General features: G+C 44.9%; 1 protein-coding gene across 1 annotated transcript; it reads right to left on the reverse strand.

The window, feature by feature from the left end:
• Positions 1–4,524: 4,524 nt before the first annotated feature.
• Positions 4,525–15,055, reverse strand: LOC132592254 (phospholipase A2 inhibitor and Ly6/PLAUR domain-containing protein-like). The gene is made up of 6 exons (XM_060275263.1): positions 15,025–15,055; positions 9,554–9,634; positions 8,883–8,999; positions 7,642–7,794; positions 6,863–7,006; positions 4,525–4,676 (listed from the first exon to the last, which is right to left on the reverse strand). The coding sequence occupies exons 1-6, from the start codon at positions 15,053–15,055 to the stop codon at positions 4,525–4,527; spliced, it is 678 nt and encodes a 225-aa protein (XP_060131246.1).
• Between the last annotated feature and the right edge of the window lie 2 nt (positions 15,056–15,057).

Raw genomic sequence — 15,057 nt, forward strand, 5'->3', positions numbered from 1 at the left:
CTTGCAACCCAGGGAGGTCACTTCGGTGCTGCTAAAGCACCCGGTGCCCCCCCAGGTTGTCCAGTCACAGGTGTGCAGGAGGGCGGAGCCGGCCGGCCGCCTCAACATCTTGCTGGCTCGATCGCCACCAAACTTGCGGCACAGAGCTGCCCGCAGCAGAAGAGCACACTGCAGTGCTCCAAACGAAGGGTGGGCTCTTCCGCAGACTCAACTCTCGGGCCCTGGACTCTCAGCCTGGCGCCCCTGAGAGCCCGGCGCCTGGGTGCCCCACACCCCTAGCGCCTATGAGTAAGATGGCCCTGCACACACCATTGTCTCTTGAAACAGAAAGGCGCCAACAACAGTAATATCCCTGCTTAATGGCCATGCCGGCTGAGGCTGATGTCCTGAAACAGGGTCCCCCAACCCTGACCTGTGAAGTGGGGCTTTAGCCTACTGTGTCTAGCGGGAGTCTGTCCATGTTTCATCAGTGTCTTCATGGACTTGGTGTGGGGAGTCCGTATTACACCACCATCCCCACAGCAGTTGGACCTGCTGCTTCAACCTAGTCACGATTCAAAACGGACCTGAAGCTGGTTTCCATCCCTTACTTCTGTTTAGTGTTACTCAATTTTTACATTGCCTCCGACTAAAAGAAGGGCCGAATAGGAGAGCTACTTGAAAATGATTTACAGATGGTGTTAATAATAATAATAATAATAATAATAATAATAATAATAATAATAATATTTTTATACCCCGCCCTTCCCAGTCAAGACCGGGCTCAGGGCGGCTAACAACAAAAATATCAATGCAAATATAAAAGAAACAATTCAATTAAAATGCAGATTAATACAATGTTAAAATTCAATTTTAAAATTAAAAATCTACAAGTAAGATAAAACCATTATAAGATAAGATTTAACTCCAAGTAGGCTTGCTAAGATGTATAAGATTGAATCAGATAAATGCTGGAGATGCAATGAGGGAACATTCTTTCATATGTGGTGGACCTGTAAAAGGGTTAAAGAATTTTGGGAAATAATTCATAATGAATTTAAAAAATGTTTTTAAAGTACTTTTAAAAAAAAACAACCCCACCCTAGAGTCCTTTTTGTTGGGGATAATTCGGAAATTCCCAGGTGTCAAAAAAGGTTATTTATATGTATGCCACTACTGCGGCCCCTGTTTTGTTAGCCCCAAAATGGAAAACGAGTGAGGTCCCAACTAAAGAAGAATGGCAACTTAAGCTGATGGAATATGTGCAGCTTGCAGACTTAACACATAGAATAAGAGAACAAGCATTTCTGGAAGTGCGTAGAAGTGACTTCTGGCACTGCGGACATTTTGGAAATGGGCACAGCGGCATCGGAAGTTGCTTTTACGCATGTCCAGAAGTGTGTAGAAGCTACTTCTGGTGCCGCAGCACTGCTGATTCCGGATCTTTCAATCCGGAACTTGGCACCTATGAGCAGAAGCCTGAAGGGGGTGAAGGCAAAGGTGACTCCACCTGCACCTGACCAGCCTTCAAGGTCACAGAGCAGAAGGCACCAATGAGAACCAGCTGACTCTGGGCTTCTTAAACAGAGCTCTCAGCAGCAGTCAGATGCTGGAGACGGCACCTGTAGTTCCTGGCCCTACCTGGCTGTTGCCTGCTCTCCATCAGGAGTCCTTGACCTCTCGACTGGACCCTTAGCTCTGTGATCATGTGGCTGTTTATTGTGGTGGTGCTCATGCATGCAAGCTTTTTCTAGTATCCCCTTGGCGTCTCCATCATATTTCCCCATCTAATACAGATTTCTTGTTTTTGCAACAAATCCAGTAAGTTTTTTAAAAAAAAGTTTGTATATCCACAGTCACTGTGGAAATTTGTTTGCATGTTTTGGGGAAGGGGGCAGGGGAGTTGGTTATGTGAGGAGTGACATTTCAGTGGGGTGGGGAGGTCTCTATCACCTTCCTCCTGCCTCATCAGATCACAAGCTCACCATTTTGCTTCTGGCACCCCCCCCCCAAAAAAAAAAACACCTGTGCCCTGTTCAGATGAGATATTCTCTCAAGAAAGCCACACGGTAAATGTGATTAAAAAGGGAGAAAAATCCTATGGGTAGGGGAGAAATGTGATTCAAGTTCACATTTAAAGGAGAACCTTCCTAACCTGCGCTTTCTGAAATAATATGCAGTCTGCAACACAGCCATTATGAAAAATTCGCATTTCTCCAGATTTTGCAATGCAGTTCTCCAGCCAAGTCATGTGTACCGAAAATGCATATACTAGTAGAAAGTGTGCGTATGAATGCATATATTGGTGAAAATAACATACAAAAAGGCAAAATTGCATTTTAAAATGTGTATATTAGAACTTTGTACTAAAATGCTGGTGTATTTTCATTCAGGCGGTTTAAAAAATAATAATCACAAACTGAAGTGTAAATGTGAAGGACTGAGTGTTTTGGGTAATGATAAACTGAGAGAAACTGAAACTGACAGATCTGCCCATCCCTTGCTGAAGACCTCTTCATGAGTCTTCTAGGACACATCAGGATTAAGACAATTTTTTTACATGTTTAATCAGAGGAAAGTCATTGTTAACATTTGTTATAGACTGGAAACCTCCTATAGACCTTTTGCATGAAATGAAATAATGATATCTGGATTGGAGGATTGGAAATAATATTTGTTAATAGAAAACAGTTTTGTTGAGTGTTACACAGGTTTGGACAAAATTAATATTGTTTTTATATAGCGGACAGATGAAGAATGGGAAGTTCTTCATTTTCTTAATCTTATCTTTTCTATCTCTTTTAACCACTTTTTTACTCTTATTTATTTATTTATTTCCCTTTTTCTATTTCTATCTCCCGCCCCCTTTGTGTTTTTACTGTATCCAGATAAAAGTCTTAGTTTGGTTTTTAAAAACAGGAAAGATATTACCGTATTTTTCCATGTATAAGATGCCCCCATGTATAAGACTATTTTGGGGGACTCCGGATTAAGAAAACACCCCTCAGCACTACCCGTGTGTAAGACGAGCCCCAATTTTAAACCTAGTTTTTTTATTTAAAAAACCTAGTCTTATACATGGGAAAATATGGTAAGTTTTGTATTTTTATCTATAAAACTTAAGAACCTCTATAAAAAGGGTGGCACCCTCCCTTTGGAATGCCCGCCCACCAGATATCAAGGAGATAAAGAGCTACACAACTTTTAGAAGTTTTTTATGTGCTGGAAGCCACCCAGAGTGGCTGGGGGAACCCAGCCAGATTTTTTGGGGGGGTGTAAATAGTAAAATTATTATTATTATTATTATTATTATTATTATTATTAAAAGGATTAATACATTTTTAAATAGCAAGGAAAACAAAGAGTGCCTCTGTTTTCTTTCACCCTTGTTTTGATAGCAGAACTGACCTAAAACCTAAGAAGTTTTCTTCCTCTTTCCCTGCCTCCCCAAACTCCAGCTCTCACCTTTTATTACTGGCATGTGACTGCTTTTCTCCAGTGAACACAAGAAAATTTACAGGGATATTTTTAGATTTCAGCTTCCTGGACCAGGTCGAAACCCAGTCTCCCCTGGCCCCAGCCAGGCCTTGAGAGGCGGAGGTAAAAATGATGTGTATTATTTTTGCTACTTTCCATGCCAGGACAATGCAGAAAGATATGAGGAAAAAAATCATACCCCAAACACAGTGAGAGGAAGAGAAGCGTAAGAACATAAGAAGAGCCTGCTGGATCAGGCCAGTAGCCCATCTAGTGTCCAGTGTCCATTTTTCACAGTGACCAACCAGGTGCCTGTGGGAAACCAGCAAGCAGGACTCGAAGACAAGACCCCTCTCCTGTGGCATCCAGTTACTGGTATTTCAGAAGCATTGCTGCCTTCAACTGTGGTGGAAAGCCAACAGGGCAACGGAATCCTCGGGTCATATCCATGCCATACCTTTCAAGCACTTTCATACCACTTTAAGAGTCATGGCTTGCCTCAAAGAATCCTGGGAGCTGTTAAGGGTGCTGAGAGTTGTTAGAAGATCCTCAGCAAATGACAGTTCCCAGGATTCCCTGGGGGAAGCCGTGACTCTTAAAGTGGCCTAAGAGGGCTTGAGATGAATGGCTTTGATGCCACCTTGGGCATTTCACAGGGCTTGTTGTGTTATAAAATTTAAACTGAGTAGCTGCGCTGCAGAAAACGGGCCGAGGAGACTTCACGTTCTGCGCATAATTAAGAGAATGCAGAAATAAGTCTTCCGCTTGGTTTTAATTATAGAAAATAACAGAAGTTACATTAACTCTACAAAACAAAACATGACCCATCCAATGACCCACCCACCAGAGGCACTGAGAGAGGTACACAACACTCCTGATATACTATATCCAATTGCTGACACAGCTTAATTAACACAACCTTAACAGCACCTGCTGAACTGCCTCACAGCTGTATAACTAGGTCATGATATTTCCTTTTGGCTTTTAAAGAGATACACATCTTGTGAAACAATCATGAACCTTCATATTTAAATCATTCAACACGTTCCTGAACCGCCACCTTCTCCCTTAGTGGCTTTCGGTGGCTTTCGGTGCCGGGCTGCATGACACCTTGTCGAGGTTGAAGATCACTCCTGCTGAGTAAAGGGCCGTCCCCAGGGGCAAAGAGCAGGCCGTCTCTGTGCTGCATCCTCTTGCTGTGAACGTAGAGGGAAGACCACCTGCGGGCAGAGGATGACCTTGGTTAGCAGCACGAAGCTTGATGGGGAAGGGTTTTGCTCAGGGGCAGATGTACAACATCTTCACATGCAGGAGGCCCCAGACTCAGTCTCTAGGTAGTGCTGGGAAACAGCCCCAGGGCTGAGGTTGTGGGGGTCTTCTGTTTTTATTTATTTGGACCACCTAACATTAGACTAAATCTGGTAGCTCTGTCTTATGGGGGGGGTGCAGTTTTGGCAACCTATGCAGCAGCATTCTCCCCTGAACACTGGAGTCCTCCACACGTTGCTGAACTCCACCTCCAATCAGCCCCCACCAGCACAGCCAATGAGCAGGGGTGATGGGAGCTGTGGTTCAGCAGAATCTGCAGGACACCATAATGGCTATCCCTGGTTTAAATTCTAATTCTCTTTTCCTAAGGAACATGATTCTAGGGGCGGGGGGGGGGGATGTCTTGGGGAAAAATGATCAACACCTCATTAGGGCTGGGCGATATCTGATTTTCAACATCACATTATATCACCAGCTAAACATCACAATACAGTGGTACCTCCGGTTATGGATGGGATCTGTTCTGGAGGACTGGCCATATCCCCAAAAGTCCGTAACCAGAGGCTCCCTTCTGCGCACGTGCGTGGTGCGATTGAGCGCTTCTGCACATGCGTGCTGCACGCAGATCGCTTCTGCGCATGCACTCGCGGCAAAACCCGGAAGTATACACTTCTGGGTTCACCGCGTTCACAGCACGAAGATTATGTATCCAGAGGGATACAAAGCCCAAGGCACCACTGTATATCGATATATTGTGATGTCTGCAATAAGGGTGGAGCTATGTAGAGGCATTGGCTGACTTCAGGGTTTTTCCCACATTGTGATTTTTGCAGAGCGTGCGTGCGTGTGCGCGCGCACACACACACACACCCCATGACTTGTAATATATTGCCAGGTCACAAATTATGAAACCAATACCACGATATGGACTTCAAACAGGTTTGGGGTGATATATCGCCCAACCCTAATCCTCACCATTCTATTATCCTCAGTAGGACTACCTGGGTGATTTTTAAAGTATTACAAAGCCATTATGTAGATAGTTTTCTTCTTACATTTATATACCACATTTCTTCCACCATGGCACTGAAAGTGGCATACAGGAGTTTCTCACATGGCCTCCTATCCAAGCACTGACCAGACTCTGACCAGAGTCCCATCTGCACTACACATGTAAAACGGTATCATACCATAAAAAAATTCCTTCAGTAGCACCTTAAAGACCAACTAAGTTTTTTTTTTGGTATGAGCTTTCGTGTGCATGCACACTTCTTCAGATACCATACCATGTTGAACAGACATGGCTTCCTGCAAAGGGATATGTAGAGTTGTTGGCAGACCCCTGTTCCACTCACAGAGCTACAATTCCCAGGGTTCCCTAGGAGTAGTTCTGTTAGGGGAATAGGGGATCTGCTAGCAATCTGCTTGTTTTTTGTTTATTTTATTTACAAGGACTCGAGGCGACTTCCAACCCCACAGTTCTATGATTCTATGAGAGGTGTCAAAGCATGGTATAGTGTTCAAAAATAATAATGATACTCATCTAAGCATGGCCATTCTGACTGGGGCTAATGGGAATTGTAGTCCAGAACATCTGGAAGGCACCAGGTTGGCAAAGGCTACTTTGTTTGTGTCAACAGTGAAGGAGAGCCCATCTCCTCCCAAGGCTGCCTGTTCCACAGTTAAACAATGAGCATTGTTAGAAATTGGCTCCAACCTCCAACTATTCAGCAGCCCATTGCAATTTCCACCCATTGGCTCTCATCCTCCCCTTTGGAGCAACAGAGAGCAATTAAAAGTTTAGATCAGGAGTAGTGAACCTTTGGCCCTCCAGATCTTGCTGAACTACGATTCCCATGATCCCTAGCAAGCATGGCCAATAGCCAGACAGAAATTTTCGTTCAGCAAATGTCTCCTTTTTGGTTGAGACTTTTCTGCACATCCAAGCCTTTGGGGATATGTTGCCTGATTCTCCTCTGTACTGATTCATGGTTGCTTTTGCTGTGAAAGGCAAATATGGCTGGCCACTCTGCTGGAAATCGTAGTTTTGGTGTCTGCTGCTTCATATTGTGCATTATGTGACTGAAATCAATTGACAGAAGACAGAGTACTACAGTATATGCTTTTTTACTCATACCGGCATTCAGTGTCCCAGATACCATGATGCAGCGATTGTCTGTTCCGGTGCAATTCAGCATCTCAGTCCCCTTGCAGCGGCTGGAACCGAAGACGGAACAAGCTGGACACTGCAATCCGTTGGAGGTGAGGTTCGTAGGCGGCACTGCAGAGAAAAGTCCATGTAAAGCCCAGTCGCTCCCAAACTGCGAGGCACAAAATATTGTTTCATGCCACCCCAATCTCTGAGCAGTGCAAGATTCCAGAGGTCCTTGGCCTATCCAGGGATTGTTAAATGAGGTACTGTAAAGGCTGCTTTCCCCCGGGGTAAATAATAATAATAATAATAATAATAATAATAATAATAATAATAATACAGTAATAATAATACATTTTACTTTTTATACCCCCGTCCATCTGGCTGGGTTTTCTCAGCCACTCTGGGCAGCTTCCAGCACATATAAAAACATAGTAAAACACCAAACATTAAAAACTTCCTTAAACAGGGCTGCCTTCAGATGCCTTCTAAATCAATCAATCAAAAGTTGTGTAGTTCTTTATTTCCTTGTCATCTGATGGGAGGGCATTCCGCAAGGAAGTCGTAAAATGACTCTTTAATGCTGAACTGGAGCAAACAGCAATTTGGGTATTCTCCAGATTGTTGTTTGCTCCAATTTAAAGTGAAAGAGCAGGCTTTCCCTGAGAAAGGAGCAGAACAAGGGGAAAGCTGCTGGGACTCATGCCTAGAAAGCACGGGTCAAGGAAAAACCGCTCAGAGGAGAGAAGCAGAGAGTGCCATACAAGTCAGTTCCCAACGGTTGCAGAGGTCATCCTGGCAGCAGCTAGAGATGCTCTGAAGGTGGAGCCCGGCATTGGTGGTGACACTGATGGAACCAGAATAGCAATCTTCAGCAGCAATGCAGGTCTTGAGGGTCTCTGTAGTATCATCACCACCTGGAAAATGAAAAAGAGCCATTAAGAGAGCTGGTTCATGGTAGATTTTTCTCTTTTTTGCACAAAGGCTGAGGATTTGAGAACATTTGCAAAAAATCTCAGCAAGGAAAGCTTGCTCCCATCACAGCATGAGTATTTTCCAGTTGATCTGCTGTGCCCTCTTGCCTCAAAGGACCTTGGTGGGAGCAATCAGGAGGATCATACCACTGGATATTAGACCCCCATCTGCACTAAGAATGCTGAGAATTGTTAGGAGAGACCCCTATTCCCTTCACAAAGCTAGAATTCAGCTTTAACCATCAATAGCTCAAGTTGGTACAACTAATCTCAGGGTTGTGGGTTTGAACCCCACCTTGAGCAAAAGATTCCTGCATTGCAGGGGGTTGGACTAGATGATCCCCGTGGTGCCTTCCAACTCTACAATTCTGTGATTATATGGTTTTCCCATCCCAAGGAACACTGGTAAATGAAGCTCTGTGAAGGGAATAAGGGTTCTCCTAAGAGATCTCAGAACCCTCAACAAACTACAGCTCCCAGGATTCTTTGGGGGAAGCCATGGCTGTTAAAAGCAGTATGATACTGCTTTAAATGAATATTTTTCCCCCTTTCATAAAATTAATATACCACTTGATGGGGGGGGGGACTTGAAAGCAGTTTAAAAATGATAAAACAATAAAATAACTTTTTTTTTAAAAAAAAAGGTAAAGCATACCACAACAAGAAATTTAAACCACAACAGAATAGTCTAAAACCAATTAAAACTCATATAAACTTTTTAAACATCTGGATAGGCTTGTCTAAATAATAATGTCTTCAGCAAGTGCTGAAAAGAATGCAGTGAAGGTACAGGTGTTGCCTTAAGTCTGTGGGGAACAACAGCAGGTGATCGCTGTTGTCCTCACGTCCTCCTTGCAGACTTCCAAAAGAGATACGCCTGCAAGCTTGCAAGCTTAAAGGAAGATTTATGGATAGCACACAGGAAAAGGAAAGTGATGCTCCTTGAAGCCTAAAATCTGTGGGAATCAGACCCCCTTGCTCCCTCTACTGGGCCAAGGCGGGACTTGCGTGTCCCTCTTTGCATCACTCACCCAAAGAGTTCATTCCCACAATGGTTAGGCAGGTGTCTTCATTCATTCTGCAGGGATGAGCCAGGCCAGTGCAGCCTTCACCGGGGCTGATGCAGGTCTCGCAGATTAGGCAGGAGCCTGCGGAAAGGAGCAGAGGAAGCAGAAGGAGTCAAGCTTGTATGAATGAGGCCAGGAAATTAGAAATGAGGACATTCAACAGAATATTTGCATTTGCAGTGGATGCACTGGGTTAGGTCCTCCAAACTGAGATAGCTGGGCTCTGGGGCCATTGAAATCAAAAGTGTGGCATTTGAACGTCAAATGGAATCCATTCCAGAAGTCCGTTCAACTTCCAAAACATTTGACTTCCAAGGCACAACTTCCAATTGGCTGCAGGAGCAATTGTGCAGCCAATCTGAAGCTGCAGAAGCCACACCGGACATTCGGCTTCCAAAAATCATTTGAAAACCAGAACAATCACTTCCGGTTTTCAATCACCGGGGAGCTGAAATGTTTGAGTTTACAGGTGTTCGGCTTCCGAGGTTCCACCGTACTTAATTCTACCCTCCCAGAGTGGCTGGGCTGGGGCAACCCAGTCAGGTGGGCAGGGTACAAATTATTTATTATCATCATTATTATTACACCAAATAGGCAGGTCAGGAAACAGTATTGCCCTCCTGACATGGACTCACCTTTACCCAGGAGGGAAGCCAGGAGGAGGCCGAGGTTGACCAGAGTCTTCATTGTGAGATCTCTGCTGAGCTGTTGCCTCTCTGGCAACGAAGAGTCCAAGTGAGAGTATATAAGCCACAGCAGTTACATAAGGGGGTGAACGGGTAAATATAAGCTTGGCGTCGGGCTTGTTGCTTTTGATGAGAGGCACTTAAAACCCTTGGGCAGCCCCCAAACTCCCTTGACAGCTGATCCTCTTTGTCTATTGACTGCCTCAAGGAGTCCTTTTGTGAGCCAGCTGGGTCTCGCTCACTCACTCTCTCATAGCCAAGGGAGCACACAGCCACCTTCATTTCACCCCGACCTTTCCCACTCCTGGCAACGAAGTTGGGAGCTTTGAGTTTCAACTTGTGGGATACAAAGAGAGTTGATGGAAAGAGGAATGCTTCCCAATCTAAAAGCGCATTGCACTCTTTTTTTCTTTCAAATGGAAAGGGTCTTCTAACACCGCTGGGATTGAGTCCCAGTGAGCTGAGCTTTCACTCCAGTTTTTGGGACGGTGACATAGCTCTTTGATTAGGAACGTAGCAAGATGCCCCGGTCCATCTGGCTCAGTATTGCCTGCACAAACTGGCAGCTGTTCTCCAGGGTTTCAGGAATTGTGTCTCCTTCAGCTCCATGTGGAGATGCTGGGGATTAAAATTGGGGACTTCTGCATGCAAAGAAGATGCTTTCCTGCTGAGCTACAGCCCTTCCTCACAAGGAATAGTCTGCCTGCAGAAAGAGCTGTAAAGGGAAAATGACCTCTCCCAAGATTCTCCACCCTTTTCCTGGGCAATGAAAGAGAGAAATTGTTCATAGAATCATGGATTTGTAGAATTGAGACCACAAGGGTCATCTAGTGCAACCTTCTGCAATGCAGGAATCTTTTTCCAAAAGATCCCACAACCCTGAGAGTAAGAGCTTCATGTTCTACTGCCAGAGATTTGACAAAAAGGGTGAAGAAAAGAGAAAATTCTCACTGATTTCCCTCAGAAACATCACTTCTGAGAAATTTTGGCTCAGCTCCGCTATTCACCCCAGCAAGGCAGCATACATGCCATCAGCTCCCAGTTGGCCTAAGAGGACTAGATAGATAGATAGATAGATAGATAGATAGATAGATAGATAGATAGATAGATATAGACACACATACACAATAAAAAATGTAAATAAATAACGTTGTTGTTGTTGTTGTTGGTTGTTTCTCCTACCCCCACCCCACCACCAGGATGTTGAGTTTCAGTGCTGAGTTCCATTCACAAGAAAGCTTCATCACAAGGAAAAGTCAACCCTGTAATTGGCTTATTTTAATTTCTGTCTCACAGAATCCTTATCCCATGGATTCAGATCAGGTTACAGTATGCAAGAGCCCTGCTGGATCAGACCAAAGCAGCCTATCTGTTATAGCATCCTGTTCTCACAGAGGCCAACCAAGTGCCTAGTGAAGCTTACAAATATAGGTTCCTTGCCATTGATGTAAAACAAGGATGGACCTTTGACATGTTGCTGGGCTCCAGCTTCCATAAGCCCCAGCCAGTGGTTTAGCCAGTGGTCAAGAATGACGGAAGTTGCAGTCCAGCAACATCACAGATTCCCCATCCCTGATGATAAAACCTTGAAATGTTGATTGACCTTGAGACTGCGCAGGAACAAAAAAATAAAATGTGCACTCAAGTAAAAGAACAAGGAACCAATTGTTAGGCACTGAGATTGGAGGGATTCCAGTTACTTGCTTGCAATTTCAGTGGTTCAATGGTCCAGGGTCCCTTTTTTTTAAAGAAGAATAATGAAGGTGATCCATTAGTGTTGGCTGTCCCCAAGAGAAGGAGGGGTTCTTTTATACAAGACTGGGTGTTTTTCTTTTTCAAAGACGGATGTCAGTCAAGTATTAACATGACCTGCATGTAAAAAATCCTTGAAGGAGACCCCAAATACTTGAGGTTGGGAAGTGCCTTACTGAAAATGGGGCCATGATAGAATCAGCACACAACACCCTTCAACTGGGCCCACCACCGACTCCAGTCAGCTACATCTGTGGGCAGGTCTGACATTTAAATAGCCCACAATGCCCTGGGGCAACACTACAGCAGAGGTATTTTGTGGATAATTGCCATGGTGGTTTGCTTGCAGCTGTCTATCTCAAACTGTGGAGCCATAAACCTGCTGTGGCAGACATGAATGTAGAGCATTTTGCTGGGTAAGGGACCCTCGAACCCAGTCCAGACTAGCAGTGGGATCAGAAACGAAAGGCCTCTAGTTCAAATGCATCCCCCTTAAGAGATTCCAAATGGCAACTAAGGTTACAATTGGCAAGTAAGGCTGTATACACATTAGCAGCTAAGGATGCAGAAAGATTGTTACCCTCTGTTGTGTTTTTATTTAATTTGGCAATTTTATTGACGCGGGTGGCGCTGTGGGTTAAATCACAGAGCCTAGGGCTTGCTGATCAGAAGGTCGGTGGTTCAAATCCCCACGACGGGGTGAGCTCCCGTTGCTCGGGACCAGCTCCTGCCAACCTAGCAGTTCGAAAACACATCAAAGTGCAAGTACAGTGGTACCTCTACTTACAAATTTAATGCGTTCCGAGCACACATTTGTAAGTCGAAAAAAATTGTAAGTCGAATCCCATAGGAATGCATTGGGAGAAAAAAATCGTAAGTCAAAGCAACCCTATCTAAAAATTCGTAAGTAGAAAAAATCCTATCTAAACCGCATCCAAGATGGTGGACGGAGCTCCATTTATAAGTAGAAAAATTCGTAAGTACAGTTATTTGTAAGTAGAGGTACCACTGTATATAAATAGGTACCACCACAGCAGGAAGGTAAACGGCATTTCCATGCACTGCTCTGGTTCGCCAGAAGCGGCTTTGTCATGCTGGCCACATGACCTGGAAGCTGTACGCTGGCTCCCTTGGTCAATAATGTGAGATGAGCGCCACAAACCCAGAGTCGGTCACGACAGGACCTAATGGTCAGGGGTCCCTTTATCCATTTAGCTGTGATTATATCTATTTGTACATTGCACAATAAATGCCCATTTACCTACCCATCTCTTGGGGCTCATCCACACTTTCCCTTTAGTCCAGGCTTAGTTGTTCCGTTTTTAATTTTGTCTGGCATTCTAATTTTCAACCTTTTTGCCTCAGATTTTATTCGGTTTTTATTTGTGTTCATTTTTCTAGTCTGCTTTTCTGGTTGTTTTCACCGCCTCCCATGGCAGCTAGGTTGAGCAAGTGCATTCCTAAAAATAAATAAATAGTTGAGGGTCTTATTTCCACTAGACTCAATTTTTTGGCCTGCTCACAAATGAAGCATGAGCAACCATGGTGGGGGAATTTGTCTGCAAGTCTGCTAAAGGGACAGGATTCCCAACTTCCTTTGCATCTGAGCACCAGCTCTGGAAGCGACTGTTTCTTTTATGAAATTCTTTGAACGAGAGTGCTTATTACAGCCTTCCCCAATATTCTACCCTGCATTGCTGGGGCTGAAGGGATCTGTAGTCCAAAATTTCTGGAGGGCATCGGGTTGCAGAAGGATGGCTCAGCATTTATGTTCGTAAATGAAGCTTGGAGGGACGTAATGGCCCCAAAGAGGCACACAATGGAATGCTATTTCCAGGAGGCAAGCCTGTTGCCAGATTCTGAAAGGGGCCGAGTGCTTGGGCAGAGACTCTGAGGGAGAAATTGAGCTGAAGCTTGTTCCAAAAGGAATCGGGTAACAATGGATGAGTCAAGAGAAACAAGCTCAGATTGAGGGCTGATAAAGTTGTTTCTGTTGGCACGTACATTTGGGGCAGGAGACAAACAGTGGAGTTTCTTAGGTCTGATCCATCTGGTACCTGGACAAAGTACCTGCCACCACCACCACCCCGAAAGCTTTCATGCTATTGGATCATCTACTCTGACATCCAGCTGCCCATTTAGGCAATACGGAATATGTAAAGGTAAAAGACCATTGGATGGTTAAGTCCAGTTAAAATTGACTATAGGGTGTGGCGCTCATCTTGCACTGGCATGCTTTCGAACTGTTAGGTTGGCAGGATCTGGGACAGAGCAACGGGAGCTCACTCCATTGCAGGGCTTCGAACCGCCACAAGCCCGGGAGGCTCAGTGGTTTAGACAGACACGGGTGGCGTTGTGGATTAAACCACTGAGCCTAGGGCTTGTCAATCAGAAGGTCGGTGGTTCAAATCCCCGCGATGGGGTGAACTCCCGTTGCTCGGTCCCAGCTCCTGCCAACCTAGCAGTTTGAAAGCACGCAGTGCAAGTAGATAAATAGGTACCGCTACAGCAGGAAGGTAAATGGCATTTCCGTGTGCTGCTCTGGTTCGGCAGAAGTGGCTTTGTCATGCTGGCCACATGACCTGGAAGCTGTACGCCGGCTCCCTTGGCCAATAATGCAAGATGAGCGCCGCAACCCCAGAGTCAGTCATGACTGGACCTAATGGTCAGGGGTCCCTTTACCTTACCACCCACTCCCCTCACTGTACAGTACTAGGAAGCAGGTCTCAAGTGTATTCAGCTGGGGCAGGCGTCTCCAACATGGTGCCCCACATATCTTCCCCCGAGTCCACCTGCCTCAATGCCTGGGCCATGAGTTGGCAAGGGGAGTTGCCTTTCTATCCATGAAAAAGCACATAAGGTTGAAGAAGGAAGCTGGAAAAAGTGGCTCCCTTTCCTACTTCTCCCAGTTCTGCTCGCTTCTGAAGGCTCGGATTAATCGCAAAACGTTGAAGAGGAAGCAATAGAAAGCAATGGCTTTGCTTTCACACCCCATGAAGCCAGTTCCTATCACCTGCTTTTTCTTTTTTAAGACAATGGTTTTGTTAATATTGTAATGGTGTTAATAATTAATCAAACGAACACATTTCAAACAGGAAGCTTTTTTATTTTTTCCTCATTTCATAAAATTTGCCCGCTGTTTGACTGTAGCGAAAGCACGGTTTGCAAAAAACAAACAAAAAAAACCCTAAAAAGCAGGGGGGGATGAGAAAAAAATCTACAACACTTAAAGTTAAAGCAGCAGATTGACATCTCACCTTTCTAAGCATGTGGCAATAATAATTAAATTAATTAATGCATGTAAATAAGTGCTGAATACATTAGGAACTGCATGTTATATCCTTTATTTATTTATTTCTCAGGGTTGCTCTTGGTATTTATTTATTTATTGCTTGCTTGCTTGCCTGCTTGCAATAAAAAAGAATTTTCCCGCCAATTTAGCGCCCGCTCCGAGAGCGAGCTAGAGCGCATGCGCCTACAGGAGGAGGCGGGGACTCGCCCGTCGGGAAGCAAAACCTGACTTGAACAGGAAAAAAAGAAAAACGGCGGCAGGGGGCGCTCGTGCCTCCGAGCCAACGCTGCCTTGCCCTTAGGCGCCTGCGCAAAAGCTCCTGGCGGACTCGTCCAGGTGGGAGGAGTCTCTGAGCGGCGGGCAGGCGAGAACATACCATAGAGCTGAGCGTCCTCGGGATCCGGCATTT

The sequence above is a fragment of the Zootoca vivipara genome, chromosome 6, assembly GCF_963506605.1.
Source record: "Zootoca vivipara chromosome 6, rZooViv1.1, whole genome shotgun sequence".
Classification (NCBI taxonomy): domain Eukaryota; kingdom Metazoa; phylum Chordata; class Lepidosauria; order Squamata; family Lacertidae; genus Zootoca; species Zootoca vivipara.